The 20,965-nt window shown below is 38.9% G+C and overlaps 2 protein-coding genes and 1 long non-coding RNA gene across 3 annotated transcripts in view; all 3 read left to right on the top strand.

The window, feature by feature from the left end:
* Positions 1-3,093: 3,093 nt before the first annotated feature.
* Positions 3,094-8,757, top strand: slc22a5 (solute carrier family 22 member 5). The gene is made up of 10 exons (XM_069145973.1): positions 3,094-3,839; positions 3,957-4,060; positions 4,570-4,724; positions 4,866-5,037; positions 5,180-5,300; positions 5,784-5,878; positions 6,111-6,325; positions 7,171-7,353; positions 7,508-7,643; positions 8,003-8,757. The coding sequence occupies exons 1-10, from the start codon at positions 3,450-3,452 to the stop codon at positions 8,106-8,108; spliced, it is 1,677 nt and encodes a 558-aa protein (XP_069002074.1). The 5' UTR covers positions 3,094-3,449; the 3' UTR covers positions 8,109-8,757.
* Positions 8,758-10,166: 1,409 nt separating this feature from the next.
* slc22a4 (solute carrier family 22 member 4) lies at positions 10,167-15,589 on the top strand. Its single transcript, XM_069145547.1, has 10 exons — positions 10,167-10,574; positions 12,402-12,505; positions 12,609-12,763; positions 12,933-13,104; positions 13,414-13,540; positions 13,848-13,948; positions 14,091-14,305; positions 14,615-14,797; positions 15,080-15,215; positions 15,511-15,589. The coding sequence occupies exons 1-10, from the start codon at positions 10,167-10,169 to the stop codon at positions 15,587-15,589; spliced, it is 1,680 nt and encodes a 559-aa protein (XP_069001648.1).
* A 1,189-nt stretch (positions 15,590-16,778) lies between these two features.
* LOC138196176 (uncharacterized) overlaps positions 16,779-20,965 on the top strand; it is a 15,039-nt gene continuing 10,852 nt past the window's right edge. Inside the window, exon 1 of the long non-coding RNA XR_011178114.1 lies at positions 16,779-16,905. This is a non-coding gene — a long non-coding RNA (uncharacterized lncRNA). The remainder of the gene's footprint in view (positions 16,906-20,965) is intronic.

Raw genomic sequence — 20,965 nt, 5'->3', positions numbered from 1 at the left:
GTCAACGAGCAAGCAAGAATAAAAACATGAATGAGTGTGATGCAGAACTCTATTGTTGAGGACAAAGAGAAATAGAGTGCAGCGAGTTGCTTTTCAAAAATTCTTACTTTGTACTCGCCACACAAAACTTTGATGCACTCTGGACTCTATTATCATTGCAGAGAGAAGCGTGAAAAATGATCTCTGGTCCAACCTCACACAGAAGTGATAATGAAGAGCCATAACCATTACCACTGTCATCCTTTCCCCAACAGCCGATTAAATTTGTACTTATTGCCACAAGCACTTTGTGGCAGAGAGTTATGGAACAACAAGGTACATACCACCCTGTCCGGTAAATATGGAGCCAGTGGTAATTAAACTTTGGCACAAAGAGTGGACACAAGGAAAAAAACACTACCCAGCAACAAAACCCCTACAACACATCTCTAAAGGTCACTGGGTACTCAAACAATATATCTCATTTGTTTAATCTGTCAAATTGCCAATAAACCAGCAGAAAGTTACTAATCACAACCAAGAAAAAGTCTGATAAGTAAACTGTAATCTGTTAATTAGTGAGCTTCGCAGGGGCTAGAGTGGAAACTGTCCGACAGGGTAGCCACATACTTAATGGATAAAAATGAGAGTGGGATTAATTTTTTTTTTTAATCTAGATTTGCACTAGAAAGAATCAGCAAATCTCACAAAATTATGAACTGTTCTCCAGTAAATCACTGTTATTAAAGACTTTGACTGTGTAAACGATGATCTTATAAGCCTCACATGACTAAAAATCTGGCATTAAAACCCAGGTTAATGATTACACAGACTGCTTTTCAGCTTTGTTGTGAAACTGGGAGATGTGCTGTTTCACGCACGGATTGCAAAGGGAATTAGGCAGGCAGATATTGGGGCCAGATGTTTTTCGTCATACGCAACTTCAGTAATATTAATTTATAATGATTTTAAACCACTTCAGACATACAGATAGTACATGCATTATCCTTTTACTTGTTAACGCCAGTAACCTTTAATTTACATTTCATTTAGAAGTATCTAATTATGCCATGAGGTTTTTTTTTCCTTGTTTTTATTCCAGACATGACGAGGAAAAAAACCCGAATGTGTTCTTTCTAAAGTGCATATAAAACCAGTGATATTGTATAGTCTATCATTCCATGTCAACATGAACAAAACTCGGCTTCAATATCAGACGAATGAGTCGGCCCCCTTGTTGACAGCACTGTTGAGCAATACACTTTCTTTCTTTTTTTTTTTCCAACTGTCTTTGGACAGTCACATGATTACCATAACGCTGTCAGAAACAATCATTTGAGCTTATTATCCACCAATGAAAAACATGAACAACATAAAGTAACTAACTTTTGAGCATCTTCAGTCTGGCTTTTTGCTGTAAAACCAAAATCTGACATCCAGATCGTTTCATGCTTTGGATTTTGTAGAATGTTTAATCTCTACATTTTTAATTAGTTGTTTCTAAAAGATGAAAGAGCACGGAGTACCCGGACCTGATCGTGATCTTGATCACATCACACATTGAAGTCCTGAATCACCATCGTGTGGGAAACAAAATATCACAGCCTACAAGTGGAGAATAAACATTGAAATTCTTTAGATCAGTTGAAACATTCCTTATCTTCTTCCTTAAAGATTATGCGTGCACTGGTCAATGTGATTATCTCAGTCACTCCTGGTGTTTAGTGAGGGGAATAGTGGATCTAAGTACCCCGGGCCTCAATAGAAGGGCCCTAAAAATAGCCTAATATTTAAAGGTGCAGTTCTTTATAAATTCAGATATCCATTGCGTTTTTGATTATAAAGGAGGTCTACGTGCCGTATAAATACTGTGAGAGTGTCAAACCACTCATTCCACAGACTATTGCACACAGACAAAATTTAGCAACTGTGCTGTTTGGACTTCCGTAAGTTTGTGATGTGACAAACTCGTGCTTACGACATATGTCCGCCCCCAGCGTGACCCCCCGTCTAATCTTTTATCTGGGGAAAAAAAAACACAAGAAGACTGGTCATTCCGTTGCACAGCTAGTAAGTTGCAAGACCGAAGAAAACCAGAGGTCGGCCTGGGCATGTTTTACCCAGAAAAGAGTCGGCCAATCAGAAGAGAGGGTCGCCTCAACCCTCCTGTCGTCCTCGGGTCAAAATGACCCGCAGCTGTGTTCAACCAAGTTCTATTTTATTTCTATATTTTTTTTAATATTTTTTTGGGGGGATCATTGGTCATCACTCTTTAAAGAAACCCTCACAGCCTCCTTGTCACCAATGATCCCAAAAAATTATGAAAATAAAATAGAACTTGGTTGAGCACAGCTGCGGGTCATTTTGATCCAAGGACAACAGGAGGGTTAAAGACACGGACACAAAACAGCCCAACCGCAGTAGAGCTCCAGAGAGAGGCTTAGAGATGAGATCATTTTTGGTACCAAAACTACAAAAATAACTTGTTGCTGATATCAAGACTGCCAAAAAAGAATAAGTGTAATAAGTGTATTGGACCTTTAAAATGTGCTTCCACCTGCAATTTTGGAATTTTACATTAGCATTATAAGTAAACCATTACTTTAATGCATCATTTTACGTATTTTAAAAAAAACACTAAAAACTAAAATAATATTAGAACCAGTGAAAGCTGCACATTGATTAGTCCACTTCTGCACTGCTGATGATGCAGACTAAATGTGAGCTTGTCATAAAATTAAAAAAAAAAATAAGATAGTAGCACAGTAGAAAAATCTACAGTAAATTCAGGACGTGTACTTGAGAGTACAAGTACATATAATTATTTGTTAAATAGTTAAACTAAGTGACATTTTTAATTAATCTGGAATTGTAACTGTTTGTTCTTATGTAGTAAACGATATATTTACAATATTGTTCAAATCTTTGCTGAACTGAACATAAAGGCATGTCTGCCTCTACAATGTGACCCAAAAATAGTCCACTGGAGTCTTAAGGCTACTTAGCAACATTTAGAGTACAGGCACGTGGGCTTCTTTGGAGTATTTAAAAGTGTGCAATGTGTTTAGAGAAAATACCACAGCAGCGAGTGGGGCTGGAGGGGGAGAGGGGGGGGAACGGCACTCGGAAAGTTTTGATTATTTAAATCAAATTACTGAGAGTTATCTGACTAATTAATCTCAGATAAATTCACTCTATTAGAAGGAGGATCAACAAGGCTTAAAAAGTTTTTCACTTTGGGATGAAAAGTTGTCCCCTGACAGGCGCTTTAATTCTTTCAGGGCTGGAAACTGAAGTTTTTCTGTTGTGACTCAGCGAGGGACCAGCTCATTCTGCCCCACAGAGAGCTCAGCCCTACCACTCTGGGACTAAGCTGAAGACTTTAAGGGGGAATACTACGTCTCATACTCTGAAGAAATCTGCAGGTCACGTTCTCTCCCTCAAGAGCAGGGAGGTATTCTTTACAAAGAATGGGAGACTATGATGAAGACACTGCCTTCCTCGGACAAACCGGTCCTTTCTTCTGGACCACATTCTTCCTCCTGAACACAGTTTTTGTGTCGACTGGATTCAACGGACTTTACATCGTCTTTGTTGGAGCAGCTCCGAAGCACCACTGTCTCATTCCGGATGTCAACCTGACTGAGGAGTGGAGAAACGCCATCATCCCCTTTACGATAGTGGATGGAGAAGAGGTTCAGAGCCAGTGCAGCAGATACAAGCTGGATCTGGTTGTGAATCTCTCTACGGAGGGATATGTTCCTGGAAGGGACTTTAACCTCACTAATCTGGAACAGGAGGGATGTTTAGATGGATGGAACTACAGCAAAGATATCTACCAATCCACTATTGTCACTGAGGTCAGTGCGAGCATGCACGTTTGTATTTTTTTTCATCAGAAAAAAATAACTTTCGATTGCCTTTTTTTCCCTGTTTCGTTTGAAGTATGTAATTCACGTCTTTCATATCTTTCACAGTGGGACCTTGTTTGTGGCAACGAGTGGAAAGTTCCCTTCGCATCCTCGACTCTCTTTGTGGGATACCTTGTTGGGTCTCTGATCTCAGGCCAGTTCTCTGACAGGTATTTCATCCATAACCATTCCCTTCGTTATCAGTGAAAGTAACCTGAATGCAGTCTGTATTATCATACTTGAATATGTACCTTAGATCCACTTTGTTGTAGGTCATTTGGTGTCATATACTACGCACTGCGGGTCTGTCCTTTTATCTGATGCATTCCATCACGCATGAAATGCTGCTCGCAGTTTTAATGACTGACAACCGAGTCCTGATTGAGTAAGTAATAGTTCGAGTGAAGATTACTGGAGGCATGTGCTTAAAGACAACAGCTCCATCTACTGTTGAAGTCCCCCTACCTCACATTCTGGTTTCCTCAGGACAGATAACTACGAGTCTGTAAGACCTGTTGATATGTCAAGATCTGTCCTTTTGGACCATAACAACTCCTTGGTTGCTGCACTGTTCTAAATTAAGGCTTTTCCTCAACGACAACAAATGAAAGCAGATATCTTCAATCATATTTTCTCAATGCGCTTTACCTGTCAATCAGTGTTATTCTTTTCCTTCCAGGTTTGGCAGGAAGAAGGTCGTGTTCATCTCTCTTGCGGCCCAGTGTCTCGCGGTCCTGCTTCAGTCCTTCTCTCACTCATGGAGGATGTTCTGTATCATGTTCCTCTTCGTTGGAGCCTCTCAGATATCCATCTACATTTCTGCATTCGTTCTGGGTCAGCAGTGTGTAATATTTTAACCTTAGTCAAAAGATTTCATTATTTGACTTACTCGTGTTTTTTTTTTTTTTTTTTACTTTCTGTTAGTTTCAATGATACGCTCGCCACTATAAACATTTGTGATTTTATTTCCGACAGGAACGGAGGTGCTGAGTAAACATATGCGAGTGCTCTTCACAACGCTCGGGGCCTTCCTCTTCTATTGCATTGGGTACATGACGCTACCCTGGATCGCATATGGCATCAGAGAATGGAGGACTCTGCTTGCTGTTCTGTCAACAACGTCTGTAGTGTACATCCCGCTGTGGTGGTGTGTTTCCTGTGATATTTACCGATGTCTAAACTGAATCATTCGGAACTTTAACGCTCCTGTTGACATCCATGATTCAACAGGAGATAAAAGCAGCCCGTTTTTTGCGGACGTTCATAGTAAATCTGTATTGATTGTGCAGGTTCATCCCAGAGTCTCCTCGCTGGCTAATCACTCAGGGACGAGTGGAAGAGGCGGAGGCCATTGTGAGAGAAGCTTCAAGGAAAAATAAAGTGGAGGCACCACCTGTCATTTTTAAAGAGGTGAGGTTCATGAGTTGTCATAAATAATTTGACTCGACATGGTTTTTCCACTTTCACCTTAACAATGTCCTTAGAGTTTATCACTGTTTGCACTTTGTCACATGACCTTTCTTTGACCTTGGTCATACATGCGTGTACTTTTGATGACTCGGTGAGGTTAAACGTGACATCGACACGGTATCCTCTAGTGGACTGACTGGTGCATTACACCGCTTTGGCATGACACTGGGATGCAATATTCCAGATTACTATTATTGACAAATACATTATTCCTGTTTTTCAATGTTTTGTTTGAAATATATCTTCTTTTTTTTTTAAACCTGAAACCATTTGTTCGTATTTGGAATAAATTTTCTATAATTCTAAAAAATAAAGTTATGTAATCCCATACTTTAAACCCATCATCATAATATATGTGAGATATTCTATGTGCAAGCATGGAAAATGTAACCACATAAATCCTCTTCTTCACCCTGGTTTTAGCTGCAGGCAATGTCTCCCAGCAGGACATATACCATGCTTGATATTCTGAAATCCAAGAACATCAGATGCATCACACTGATGTGTCTCATTTTGTGGTAAATTGTTGGTTTCTTTTCTCATTCAGACATTAAATAAAGTTGATCAATTCCCATTTTCAAAACTGTGATGAACCAAATGATTCAACCTGGCTCTTTCACTTGCCAATCACATTGCCAAATTTATTACAGCAAAAACAAGGAAAATGTCAAATGTAAACATGCATCATTTGACATTTATTTGATAACACGCATAATGATGAACCATTAATCCTTGTGTTCTTTTTTTCAGGATGGCAATAAACATTGGCTATTTTGGCTTATCCCTGAACACCTCCAACTTGAGTGGCAACCCATTCATGAACTGTTTTTTATCAGCCACAACCGAAGTCCCGGCGTACATTGTTTCTACTTGGCTGCTGAAGAAATGTCCACGAAGAGCACTGCTGTCGTCCTTCCTCGTCATTGGAGGAGGAGTCCTACTGCTCATCCAGTTCATCCCTGACAGTAAGGCAGCTCATCCATGACACTAAACCTGGCCAATGCACACAGCAATTCACATAGTTTTTTTTTTCATTTTTATACAACAAATCATTTCAATCATAGAGACAGTTTACCTTACAGTATCTGTAGTAAAGCTTAAGAATAAATTTGACATCCCTGTGACCCATTTCCAGTACTGAAGAATTCAAAGTGGGAAGTATTTATAGGCATAACAATGGCACCCTGTCATAAAGTTATATCATTAGAATAATATTTTTTTTTAAAGAATGCATTGAGTTGCATTTTAATGTTCTGGCAAAGTTTTAGCTGGTTGAGATGGATAACATTTTAATATGGTTGAGTAGATTTTTTTTTTGGACCTAGTCATATGTCTTGTATGACATGACCACAAATAACCTTACTGATTAAGGTGATGCAATATTTGAAAACAAATGATTATGTTACTTAGGAAACGTTGCTGGAAAAATTCACAAGGTAGTAAGCATGATGTAAAGCAATTTTACTTTAAACAAACCATGAATGCATCATTGATTATAATACAATACATTCTAATATTCTGAAATGTGCCTTCCTGCGAATAGATCTTTTATTTTTAGTGCTTCAAGTATATTTTGATTCTTTGTATCCTGTTACTTAAAAGCTTTAAAGAGTTTTAAAAATGTGGTGTCAGGTGAGACACACTGGCCAGATGAATACACCCTGAGCGTGCTCTTTGCTAAGTTGAACCGGGGATGAAAAAATGCAATCGCTTGGCTTGTCCAGTGTTTCCAAATGTTGTTAAACTGAATAGATAAAATTTTGAGTGCTAGATAAAAGAACAAACCGCGTACCCTTTCTTTTCTCCTCAGCTCTTCAGCATGTTGCTCTGGCACTGGAAATGACTGGGAAGTTTGGCTTCACCATGGCCTTCAGCATCGTGTACATCTACACTGCTGAGATCTACCCAACTGTGCTCAGGAACGTTGGCATGGGAATGTGCTCCTCTGCTGCCCGCATTGGAAGTATCACAGCTCCTTATGTCATCTATTTAGGTATACAGATGTCGAGTATGTCACCGGGATACTGCATATTTACTGCAGTTATAAAAAAAGAAAAAGAAAAAAAAAAAGACTGCATTGGATGATATTGGTGTTATAAGAGAAAAACAATTTCTAATATAGGCTGTTGCTCCTTTGTTATTTACAGGGACCTATAATAAGGCTCTGCCGTATATTCTAATGGGAAGTCTCACAATTGCCTCCTCCGTGGTGAACTTCTTCCTTCCGGAGACCCTCCATAAAGATCTTCCTGAAAGAGTGGAGCAGATGCAGGAATGTCAGGGGTAGGTGAAATTCACACTGAGTTAGATATGATAAATGCATCAACTCATTCACATACAGATTGTAGAAATAGTTTAGAAGTTACAGGGGTTTTAGCGCCGTTGAAAAGACAATTAATGATAATGTTTGAGTTTAGTTGCCCTCCTGATAAGTGATGCCACTACTTTGCTGCTAGTAAAGCAAGGACTGCACGCTTTAATGCTGGCTACCTTCAAACATAGAGAAATCAAAAAATAAATTTGATACGTGAGAACAAGACAAATAGAAAATATAAATGTCATTGTGCCAGATATGTTTATATACACAACATAGACCTGTGTTGCTCTTTTGCCATTTTTAACATTTTTTTTTTCTATTGCAGGATGTGTGGTGGACCCAAAAAGAAGATATTGGTAGAAAATGGAGCAACGGGCAACCCACCCACACAACATGAAGCCAAATCTGATGCGCAAACTCTTACTCTTTAGGTGTTGTTTTATTCTTTCCTTAGAAAGAAAGAAATTTGATCTGAAAATAAAATTTAAAAAAACAAAGGCTGAGTGGGGATGCAGAATTTCATTGTGAAGAATTTCTGTTTGTATTATCACTTTTGAAAAAAACTTTTTTCTTATTCAGCAAGTTTTGTAGAAATGTCAAAGATTTATTAGGAATACGATAAATCACTCAGGTCTGTAGAGAGGGCTAAACCCAGAAGCCGTTTAATTAGCTTCACATAAATTCATTAACATGACTATGTCCAAAGGTGACGAGTTTTGCCCACCAGCATACTTTAAGGTCACCGATTAACTTGTAATGTCTTCTTTGTTTAATAATTACGTCAAATACAGCTGTGTACTTTGACAGAAGAACTATATAAATTATCCCAAATCTTAAAAGCTGTAGTTGGTGTGAACTACTGGATGTGACCGGATTAAACCTGGCTTTTGTAACGCGGAGAAGATTATGGACTTTGCCTCAGTATTTGAAGGAGTTCAACATCCATTTAACGTCGCCTCCCTTTCTGCTGTGCTTCAGTTCTGCCTCCAAAGCTCCTCCCTGCACGTGCAGTTTAGTAATCACGGCCATTGAAGCAGCCAGGTGTACATCCTGGCAAACACTTCAGTAAGAAGCAAAACACGCACTGTACTTCACATAGGTAGAAGACGTTTCAAATCAACTCTCTGGTTACATTTTAACAAGACAGTCTTCCTTTCTCTACCTGAGTGTTCAGAAAGAAATGGTTGAACTTTATGATAACAGCAGTAGCAATCTTTGACTCAAAGAGGCCCCAAGCAAAGGAGCCCTATGAGCCCCCATCGAGGGATGTGCACGTTCGTCTAACTTCGTAGAAAAGCCCACATGAATACCTTTTCTCTGAAAAGACTTATGATTTGTTTAAAGTCTCTGTCAGGGCTTGGAGTTTTTAAAGCCTGAAGACAGATCCAAGATGAGGGGCAGAAGCTGAGTTTTCTCTCTTGAATTAAGAATATGCTGACAGGTTATAATGGGAATCTTTGTTTCATGAAAAAGATCAGGAAACAGAGAACACCGACTCTTTCCAGTAGAGCACGGTTTCTATCACACATACCCCAGATTTTATATCCCAGCATGTTTAATGAATGACGTCGTGATGTTACGTGAGGCATCTCTGAAGTAAAGGCAGGAGCAAAAACTCTTGAGGTCACCTCAACTCCCAGGATTTAAAAAAGACAAAACATGACACCTTTTAGAGTAATATGGACAGAGTACAAACTGTGATCACATTACAGCATTTTTTTTTTTTATTATTATGTCCATAATGTGTTCAGATTAAGAAATCATTAATGTATCTAGTAATATACTATATAACTCTGAACTCGCTAGAATATAAAATGTGATGAACAAACCAGATAAGGACAGGAGTTGGAACATGCACACGTGCTATGAAGGCATCTGTCTAAATGCTGATGGATTTCAAGCCCGATTCATTATTTTTGTCAAAACTGTGTAGTACTGAATTAAATTCCTCACAGGTTACTGTACAGGACTTTAGTCCTGATGGTTTATGAAAGGTCACAGACGAGCCGGTACAGCAGAAGAGTCGTGACGTCTTGACTTTTATACCGTCTGGTTGCATAACAATAAACAGCTCACAGATTAGTGCAAATGACAATGGCAGGCTTTATTACTGTTTTACTTCTGCTTGAAAATGATTAACTTCCTTTTGAGGAATTCCATGAGGAAGCTTTTATTGCATCACCTGTTATATCATGAATATTTGTTATTTTTCTTTAATTATGTTTGGTCAAAAACATCTAAGTCTAAATAATGCATGTTTGAAAGCTTTGTGGAGCACAAAAAATTGTGCTTCAACTTAAGTTGTGTTAAACCTTTTTTTTTTCCAGCACTCTATGGAAGCGTGTGCCCGCCCAGATCAGCTGTAGCTGGGATATAAAACCTGACCTCAGCGTTTGAGTTCACATGTTATTGAGCAGTCGAGCTCGCTCTATCTTGTGCCTATCGGAACTGACGACTGGTCTTTTTCTTTCCTCACTTTTGGTGACGTAATGGGGAGCGCAAAAATCAGAGACTATGACACAATCACATCCTTTCTTGGGTCTTGGGGACCCTTTCAGCGAAGGATTTTTTTCTCACTGGCCATCAGCATCATCCCAAACGGATTTATTGGTATCTACATAGTATTTGTAGGTGATACCCCACTTCATGAATGCTTTATTCCTGAAAACTACAGCATCAGTGAGATGTGGAGAAATGTGACAATACCTCTGGAAACAGTCGATGGCATCACAAAGCACAGCTCTTGTTCGAGGCTGAACCTGGAAATTGTCAGCACCTATTCTCAAAGGGAAATTATCCCAAATGTGGATGTGAATGTGAGTGAAATCCCTTGGGAGAGCTGTCTGGATGGATGGACATACAGCAAAAATATCTACCAGTCCACTATTGTTTCAGAGGCGAGTAACAAGTCATCAATTCATTTTAATATGATATAATCACATTTTTGGAAATAAATGTTGTTTTGTAGCCTATTTTTCGGGAGATAAAACTTAAATGACTGATAATCCCAAAGGGGGAGACGTGGTAATGAAAAATATAAGAAAAGAGGGTTTTTTTACAGAGACAAACACAGTCTTCACTTGCACGCAAAGTCCAAATGACACTAACCAAATGACTGGCAAATTGCAGCACTTCAGCTACAAATCTTACAAATCTAACTGATCCAACTGGCAAAGCCAAAGTTAGCCTGCTAATATAGTACTACTACCCATTTATAGAGATGAGGAAAAGTGGGAACATCCAACGTAACACTTGATTAAACATGACGAACAGTGAGAAGACTTTAGACTGCATTTTGAAAATTATATCATCTACACCAAGCAACATCAGCTTGATCAGCATAAACAGTTTTCTCACTCGAAATGCGTGAACACTATTAACTTGTCTATTGAATCCATAACCTTCATGAGTGTGTTTCGTTGCTTGATCAGAATGAGCACCCGAGTTGACCAGCGGGCGCATCCAATTTTGTGTCAATACAGGCTACTTTTTCTTTTTACGTTCGCTTTGTACTGAAGCTATCCTTAAAATATCCTGTTTTCACGCAGTAGGCATTCAATCGGGACTCACTGCGTGATTGTAAAAATGCATCTTAGACTTTGACCCTCCCGGTCCTGCATGCTGGCCTGCGTACCGGAAAATACGATCGGATGTCGTGGGACATCCTGGTATTTTTTTTGGCATGCTGCTTTTCACATACTGCGGATTTGAAGATTCTAAATTCTTTTCTGGTGTATTAAATAGCACGCAGGTCCGGGTATTGGAACGTGCAGTTTGACATTCACAGGGTGGTGCACCGTGAATTTGTCACTCGGGGTCAGACTGTCAACACCGAGCTCTACTTAAGCGAGCGCCTCGGTCCTGACCGCGTCACCGTCGTGCCAGCAATCACTTTAAAGCTCACCCTCTCGTGTAATATTGCGATTATACAGCTAAATAAAATATGCAATGAAAATGTATTCACATTGTGGGGCAATTCTCTCTCAAAATACAAAACTTTTTGTTCGTAGAAGTAGGCCGATCCTTAGCAACGACGTAGCAACAGGGACGAGATCTAGTCCGTTTTTTTGGGTTTTTTTGCTTTCTACATATTATTTCTCAGACCGAATAAGTACAGCACATAGAAACAGAAAACTGCTTAGCTAGCTCAGTCTTCAGATATCCGCTGATAAAAGATATCGATGGAGTCATGTATTTTTACGATTTTAGCACCGTGTCGTGATAAAACATAATCGCCCAAGCGAGCCGCCCGAGGATTTTAAGTGCGTGACTGTCTGTCGTGCTACAGTACGGGCGCTCGGAGCGAAATGGGTCGCATTTAATCAACCTGTAACTAGTAAAAAAACAACATTATAACGCATATTATATGAAGTTCAATATGTATTCCCATCAAAAGGCAGAGTGATATTTCTAGTGATGAGCAGGGTGTGCTGTTATGCTGATTTGAGCACGTTGACCAATCAGATCGCTGGGTCGGAACTACTTGTTGCATAATGCGACCTTCTGAGACGTCTGAGGGATTTAGCACAGACTACAACACAACCGTTGCTCCCCGCCATCCCGACTCACCGGAACTGGCTTCCTGCAGCGTCTTTCTGTTCCCCAAACATTTTGCACAAACTACGATGTGCACTCTTTAGCTCGAGTTTCCGATGTATTGTACATTGTGTATTACAAATTCGACAGTGTGGCCAAATGAGTGAAAATATGTGTTGGTGTTACAGTGGGACTTGGTTTGCGAGAATGCATACAAAACGCCACTGACCACCTCGATACATTATGTCGGCGTGCTAGTGGGAGCACTGGTCTCAGGCCAGGTGTCTGACAGGTCTGTACTGTGTCAACATTGTCTGAATATTTACAAAAAGCCCAGCTTTCCCTTCGCTATAAAGAAAAGTTGTGCAGCTCACTCGACTGCATTTCTTCCACAGGTTTGGAAGGAAGCCAGCCCTCTTTATCATGATGGTTCTTCAAAATCTGGCAATAACAGCGCAGATATTTTCCCCGAGCTGGGAAATCTTCACCTTCACTTTCTTCTTGGCGGGTGCTGGGGGATTCTCCAACTACATCATTGCATTTGTGCTGGGTATGTTTTTCCAGTAGGGAGTATGATATTTGATAATACCTGATATGTTTAAGTACAATGTTGTGATGCCCTGTCACACCACAAAAACACATGTTGGTAATAAAATAACCGGAAATCGGAGGCTCCGGTTTCTTTTGACAATTTCTCCTTTAACTTGTGACACCTACAGGTTCAGAAATCTTAAGCCCGAAAACACGAGTGGCCTTCTGCTCCCTTGGAGTTTTCATGAGCTCAGCCGTGGGATACATGACAATGCCTCTAGTAGCCCACTTCCTCCGTGAATGGCGATTGCTGCTGATTCCTATGGCTGCATCTGGGCTGATCTACATTCCTCTGTGGTGGTAAGAACATTCATCTATCGGTGTGTTAAATCTTTCTTTTTCAAGGAACTTTCATGGAACTTCACAGACGTAATGCCTAATTACACAAAAAAGCAACACACCAAAGTTCATCGGAGTTTTCTGACAAAATAGGTGGCTGCGAAAGAGTCGTCATGCAATGAACGTTTGCAGTCTCAGTTATTATAGAGGACTAAATTAACATGCTTTAAACAATTTACAATTCTATAAACGGCTTATAAATGGTGCGTATGTCGTCATGCACCTGTGTTTATCAGCAAGGATAATGTATCCCTGTGTTCGTCTTTCCAGGTTGGTGCCAGAGTCTCCTCGCTGGCTGATCTCTCAGGGAAGAGTGAAGGAGGCTGAGGCCATACTGGAGGACGCTGCCAAGAAGAATAAAGTGGAGGCTCCATCGGCTATTTTTACACAAGCAGAGGTAGGATGATTAATAAGTTGATGATTTTATTTATGATCAATGTAATCTCTGCCTCAAAGGTCCTAGATGTTTTTAGTTTCCAATTAACTAAACTTGGATCATTTACAGCATTGTCCCTGGTATCTTTTGACTCTTTTGCATTTCAAGTTAGCCTGTGTCAGTTAGGTGACTAATTATACCACGTAATGTCTAATTATATGTTATAGTTTACTACGTGTGTGTGTGTGTGTGTGTGTGTGTTTCATTCACAGATTCATGATTTAAAATGTCATTGGAGCAACTCTTTTCTTCTCATTCTATTTTGCAGGTTGAAGATGTGTTGGCTAAGAAGGACGAGAAAGTCAAGTTTTTGGTCATCCTGAAAAACTGCAATATTTTCTCTCTGACATTAGTGTGTTCATCTCTGTGGTATGTTTACTATTTACCCCTGTTTCAATCAAAATAGCAGTATTGGTCATGCAAGATAACTATTCCTGTTGTGGTGTTTGGTTCAACACTTTGTGTTTCCAAATTGATATGTAATTAATTGTTGTTCTGAATGCTTTGGCAGGATCATCATCACCATCAGTTACTACGCTTTAATCCTCAACACTTCAAACCTGCACGGCGACCCTTACTTGAACTGCTTCTTGTCTGCGGTGACAGAGGTTCCTGCTTACATTATTGCACTGTTCCTGCTGCAGTACTGCTCCAGGCACATCTGCCAGTCCTGCACGCTCGCTCTCGGAGGCGTTATGATCCTCTGTGTTCACCTCATTCCAATAGGTAACGCTCAAAGCTTCGAAAGCAGCTCGTTAATGAATGAAACGTTACAAATGAGTTAAGATCAAGATGAGTATGCACACAAAATGTCAGATTTTGTCCCCAAAAATGAACCCATTTACACCTGGTAAATCTGCAATCTTTTTTTTTTTTTTTTTTTTTCCCAGATAACTGATCTGGATTAGTGTGTAAAAAAAAGAAAAAAAGCATACTTTTACATGAGGGAAGCTTAAAATAGACCTCAGATATTTTATATCCAACTCATATGACTAACTTATTTGCGTGCTGTAATGTTCAACCCCCCCCCCTCAGGTTTACCAGGTGTGGCTGTGTTTCTTGAGATGGTAGGAAAGTTTGGCATCACATCAGCCTTCTGCGTGGTGTATGCCGTCACATCGGAGGTCTTCCCAACCGTTATCAGAAATACGGCGATGGGATGTTGCTCCATGGCTGCGCGCGTCGGCACCATCGTCTCCCCATTTATCATTTATCTGGGTGAGTACATTCGAATTTCCATTTAAAGCAATTAGTCGGGGCAATATTTGATAGTCGGTTAATCATTTTAGTTAGACAGACACTCATTCCTCTCCTCTGGCATCTATGACTGTGCATTTAATATTTCATGGTTTCAAACTGTTTTTAGGCTCATAAAAAGTCAATTGGAGACATAAATCTGTTCCATCTGAGAAATTGTAAATGTCACAAGGATTTCACTTCATAGTTATTTTACATTGCCAATATGAATGAAGGAAATAATCTCCAGATTCTTCTTTGCAGGACAATACTACAAGGCACTCCCATACATAGTGATGGGAGTTCTAGCCATATCTGGTTCCATCTTGTGTTTCATTCTGCCAGAAACTTATGGCAAAGCTTTACCGGAAACCATATCACAAATGCAGCCGATATGCAGGTAAGTTTGGACTTTGTTATGCTTACTGGCCACGGTGTTTCACTGTCTGCGCTGATGTGTCCAACATCACAGTTTTACATGCTTTAGTGACAAGTCTCCTTCCATTACTGTAGGATAAAAATCTCAATAGTTTGTAGACTGTTTGAAAGAGGTCCTACATCAACAGCGAATAATTTATTTTGTTGCTCATAAATTGCTTCATACTGTTTTCAAGAACCGTACAGTTGATGGATGAGCTGTGATGCTGCTGTCTACTGTCATTGTGTTGCTAAATGTTTTCTTCATGTTCAAACAGGAGGAGAGGAAGAAAGGAAAAGGAAGTTGAAATTGGAGAGAACACATCTGAGTTCCAGAGTAAAGAATCCAAGTTATAGTTAGTTAGTTTTGTTCCTGTGTTTGAACTTTTGTTTTGTTCTTTTATAGTGTCAAAACAAAACAGTGCTAAAATTGAAACTTTGACACGTAGTACAGAATGTGTTTATTGAAATGCAGAAGAAATCATGTCATGTCCAGATAAAGTAGCTGTATGGTCTTTGATTCAGGAGCTACTACTTTGTTGTCGTTTTTATGTCGTACTATTATTTGTTAAATGCCAATCTTCAAGATTATTTTTTTATATTATGACAGAAGAAAATGCTTCAGAAAATTAATGTTTCTTTTTTTCTAATTGCTCAAATAAGGCTCTGGTGTTGTATTATTGTTGTTGGTCTGTAACAGACAGAAACCTGCTGCTTTACTGCAACATTAAACTGATTCTTTTTCTCAACAGTATAGAGTTGTTTAATCCATCCAGGTTATTTAAAGCATGCAGCATAAAACTGTAGGCAAGTCAATTTTGCTTTCACTGCAGTTTTTTTTTTTTTTTAATTATTGGGAAAATAAACAGCTAATATGTCAATATGCAAAATAACCCCAAAAACCTTTTTTTGTAACCATATTTATTCCCCCAAAAGTTTGGAACTGCACATAAAAATAGCCAGAAAAAGAAGAAAAAAAATGCTTTCATAAGTGTTCTGTGAACAAATAATAATTCTGATCCAAAAAAAGCAAAAACACAGCCACATGTGTTTGAGCTGGGTGTTTTCAAATTACGTTAATAGTAAAGCAGCTGCAAGATACTCTTATTTCTTCATCTTTTAATTCTGTATTTATCTTCAAACTGATGTGAATTTCATCATTTTATGAACGCCACCGGGAGTTAAGCAGATTCATCATAATATCCGGAGTTATTTTTGAATATTGCGGAAATGCACTTTTTAAAATGCGTCATTGGTTTCCGAGGAAAGTCCATCACCTTACTTTCAATTCAGATCCGACAGGAAGCCTTAAATGTATATCCTAAATATGGGGATTTCTTCTGTCCAGTGTGTGTGTGTGTGTGTTTTTGTGTAATGTTTATGTTATTCAGTCGCAGATGGTGCGTTGGCCTGTAAATTAATTTCCCCTTGTGAATAGAGGGAGCTGCTGGTAAACTGATGTCGGCGCAGCAGCTGTGATAAGGAGTTACTGGCATTGCTGCTCGTATCGCCTGGAGGGTTGACTCAAATAAAAGCGAAAGTAAATGCTCGCGCATTAGACGACAGTTTGCTCCTTTGTCCGGTTTACCCAACGTTTATCGCGTTTATGGATGTATTTTTCGTCCACAGCATAACCTCCATACGGAATATCAACTAAGGAGGGATAATTTAAGGTGAGTCCTCTCCTTAATGTAGACTGTAATCTGTAGATGCACATTCTGCCACCATAAGGTTATGATTGTTTTTTTTTTTTATTGTTTTTTTTTATTGACTAATAGCCTTGATGGAATTTGAAATAGAACACTTAATTGATGTGGATTCTTGGTGTAACTAAGCCCTTCTGTACATTCATTGAGCTTGTCTTTATTTAGATTTATTTCTTGCAAAATCCAAAAGTGAAAGTGAACGGAAACGACAACATCACGACATCCGCAGATATTGTACTGCTGGCTAATCCTTCATTTCATTTTCTTACTATTTATGTTCATACTATATCTTCATCTTTCATGGCTCTTTTATTTTATTTCTACAGTATATTTTGGTCCACGTTGTGCACATGGTTTTGATCCTTCAAGGCCCATATGGTTTTTTTTTTGTAAAGTAAACACAGGTGTGCCTTATGCACACTTTTAGTGATTTACCTCTGAAGTGGGTTATGTGATTTAATCGCAGCATTATAAATAACGTAGTCAGAGACAGAAAATATCTGTTGCAGTACTTGGCGGATTTCCTTATACAATTACACAAGTAATCTTGAGTAGTTTTTAAGTAAAACCATCCAAATTACAACATTAGCCTCTACTTACTATCTCATTCATTAAAAAAAAAAAAGAAAAGAAGAGTTCTTGGGAGTAATGGGGAAATAGTTCAGTTTGTAATGTGTTTAGATGGCTGCTTAGGGGCTTTCCCCTATTTAGCATATAGTTGTACTGTTAGTTAATATGCATATGAATTCTGTACCCCAAATTAGCCACTGGGTGTCGCCAAACACGTCTTTTTCATTGGTAACATTATTTTTTTTTAAGAAATGTCTCCTAAATACTCTTAATTAATGTTCGTGTTTCAGAAGGTATGCTGTAAGGTTAGCTGTTCGTGTTTTTGATTTGATTTTGATGACTTTCTTTTACTGTACTTTGTACATTTTCTCTAATACATTTGTCAAAGTCGGTTAAAGAACAGAATTCAAAGTACCTTTGATTTAGAGTTGAGCACAATGTCTGATGTTTTTTTTATTTAATAACATTGCACCACCGGTAATAAAGTAGACAAACCTAGTGCTATTTCAACCAGCAACAACTTTAAAATCATATTGTCATCTTGAGTGGTGGAAACTTTTTACTCAATTTCATGTGTTTGCTCATTTAAATGAGTAGTTACTTTGCTGATTCATAGTGATAAACCACCTAAAAAATTTAAAAAAAAAAAAAAAACTAATGAAAAGTAAAAAATATTATTAAATATTTGTTATTATAGGTTATTCAACACCTTACTGAGCCACGGGGGAAGAAAGCTACCCAGCTGTATATAACACTTTAATAGATGCAACATTAAATTGATATGCATTATTGCATTAATAATTGTAATCCAGTAATATACATTGTATTGACATAGCCAAATTGCATAATGAGTTTGTTCATTTTAGAATATGTTGATACTAATACTTGATGTACGGTTACTGTGACGTTGTTGTGTAATATTTATTCCACCACTGACATTCGATTTCATGAATGAGCACCAGATGTCCCCGTTGGTCAAGATTTAGAGAATCACTTTGTGAATAACCACTAGATGGCACCAAAGCTCTTAATATGAGCAACATGAACTTTAGTCTCTTTCAGTGGAATGCAAAAAAGGAAGTAGGGCAGTTTCTGTGTTAATGACTGACACTAGAGCGTCTGTAGCCTCTTTGCACTGAGTTGTTGGAAAAGAGTTCCACTGTAAAAACAGGAAATAGATTGCCTAAACTGCTTTGGCTCACCCTGCTCGGCCTGTCACACATCAGCCTTAGATAACCCTCACAAACTTCTCCTGAGAAAACCTCTACCCTGCTTGAGCTTTAGGTTTGTGTGTGGGTGTCTGTCACGGCATACAAATGCCTGAGCTTTAGGTATGTGTTTGTCTCGCAGGGAATGTTTTGGAGTTGAATATTTTTATTTTTTTTATCAGTTGTCATCAGTGAACAGATGAGATATAACAAAGGCAAAGCAAATAGAGATGACTGCCACAGATTGGACAGACAGCTGGCGAAAAACACTACAGACAGAAACTCCAAAGGCATTGCAGCTCTGCACAGATTAAGTTTCAAGTTGTTGAAAGCAAATGTTTTCTTTTTCATTAAAAAAAAAAAAATGTTTTTTGTTAATTAAAGAATAAGTTAAAGGAAAGTTTAAATTTGAACAATGAACTTGCACTATGATAAGTTCTCTTTCATGTCTGCTGTTAGTTTACATCCTATAGAGTCATAAATCTACCTGTAGATCTGCACTTGTTCAGTAAAACTGCATGAGAAACAAACAGCAGGGTGAAAATGAGTGGCATTCCCCTAGAAGTACCAAGACAAAATAGACTTAACCACAACCGATCCTTTCTGATTGTGTCTTCTGGTATTTTTGGGTAATGTGGGAACGAATAATGCTAAATACCACAATTGTGTAACTGTAAACAAACCTGTGCAGAAACAAAATACATATTTTAGTGGCTTTTTTTTTTTTTTTTTTCCAGTTAGAAGACAGTCTCAGCAGTGAGCATGCTAATGCATGTCTCCTTGTTTTGAAAGATAAACCTTTATCTTTTCAAAAATCATTCTGCCCCTCGAGTGAATGTCACACACTTTTTTTTTTTTTGTATATTATCCTGGTAAATAAGGAAATAACTTGAATTCCTCCTACTTTTTGTGTAATTTTTGTATGACTGACAACTTTTCTTAAACTAATAAAGTCGTTTTAATGCCAAGAAATCTACCCATCTGTCACTGTGAGGAGTCCAAAATAAACACAGGGAATGGTTTGCAAGTTTAATTTGATCCAAATCTGATAAGGCGGGGAGGCAAATGTTGTCTGGCATTTCCTCTCCTCTCCCACGTTTGTATTTTCAAAACAAGCAATACCTTAAAAACTATCTGATTCAGTACCTAGAAAGAAAAAAAGCAAAAACAACAAAAAAAAAAACCTTCAGAAAAACAATTCCACTTTTAAATCATTTTCCTCTCAATTTTTTTTTTTTTTTGTTACTGTGGCCTCTTAAGCAACTACTGTACACAGCATTGCCAATGCAGCTCAGCCAGGATCAGGTTGGCGGGGGCTGTGAAGGCTGTGAAGGCTGGATTTCCCAGCTCATGACAGGTTTCTTTGAAATGCCTCAGCATCCACCAGCATGAGCAGCATGCCCTGCTGGTCACATGGCAGAACTGCTCAGCTCTGGCTTCTCTCAAGTCACGTGGTTTATAAGAAATCGAGCCTCCAGTTTAGAGCAGGTCGCACAGTGACTTCACAGACAATCTCACAGACACTGAAAGGCTCCTGAGTCAGCAGCTTTGTTTTTTTTTTATTGCATCTGATGTATGTGGCGTTTTATATCTCTTATCTGCAGACTTATAACTTTCCGGGGGATGTGTGTGAATGGTTTTTATCTCTCAGCTTTGAAATTTCATAATGCGTGCATGACCCCTAGTTAAGATACTTTTATTGAGGTTCGGTTAATTTGTTTCCCAGATGTGCTTTTATCATCTAGCCTGAGGCTTTGATAAGCAGCCACTCTAAAACTTCCTGAAGCAGGAAGAACCAAATGAATGTTGTCTTTTCTACAAATAAAAACATGTAGCATGTTTTTGAACAACAGGTCTTGCAACCGCCCGTGTTTAGCTCAACTGCTCTTTGTTATATTCCTGTTTTGCGCCTTTGTTGTTGTTGCTATGACTACACAGCAAAAGCCCTCCTCACCTGCGGCCACACCTACAGCAGGTGGCGCGCAGCACATTTGAACAAGTCCTCCCACAAGCCCGTACGATCATTTGTTCCTACGTAATAGGAGCCACAGGAGTGTTTACTAAATTAGCGCCCGCGTTAGATTTAGGCACAACAACCACTCGGTTAGGTAAAGAGAAAGGGTTGGGGACAAAATGGGACGGGGATGACCTGAACCATGTTGTGCATTAAAGTTACTAATTCCTTTGTTCAGCAAAATGTGAATGCAGCAAGGCCGCACTGGGGGGTGTTCAGGTATTCTCGATCTCTG

The sequence above is a fragment of the Embiotoca jacksoni genome, unplaced genomic scaffold, assembly GCF_022577435.1.
Source record: "Embiotoca jacksoni isolate LCO1_2020_lvr unplaced genomic scaffold, fEmbJac1.0.p SCAF_13, whole genome shotgun sequence".
Taxonomy (NCBI): domain Eukaryota; kingdom Metazoa; phylum Chordata; class Actinopteri; family Embiotocidae; genus Embiotoca; species Embiotoca jacksoni.
The sequence above is the reverse complement of the archived record's forward strand: the minus strand, read 5'-3'. Positions and strand labels throughout refer to the sequence as shown.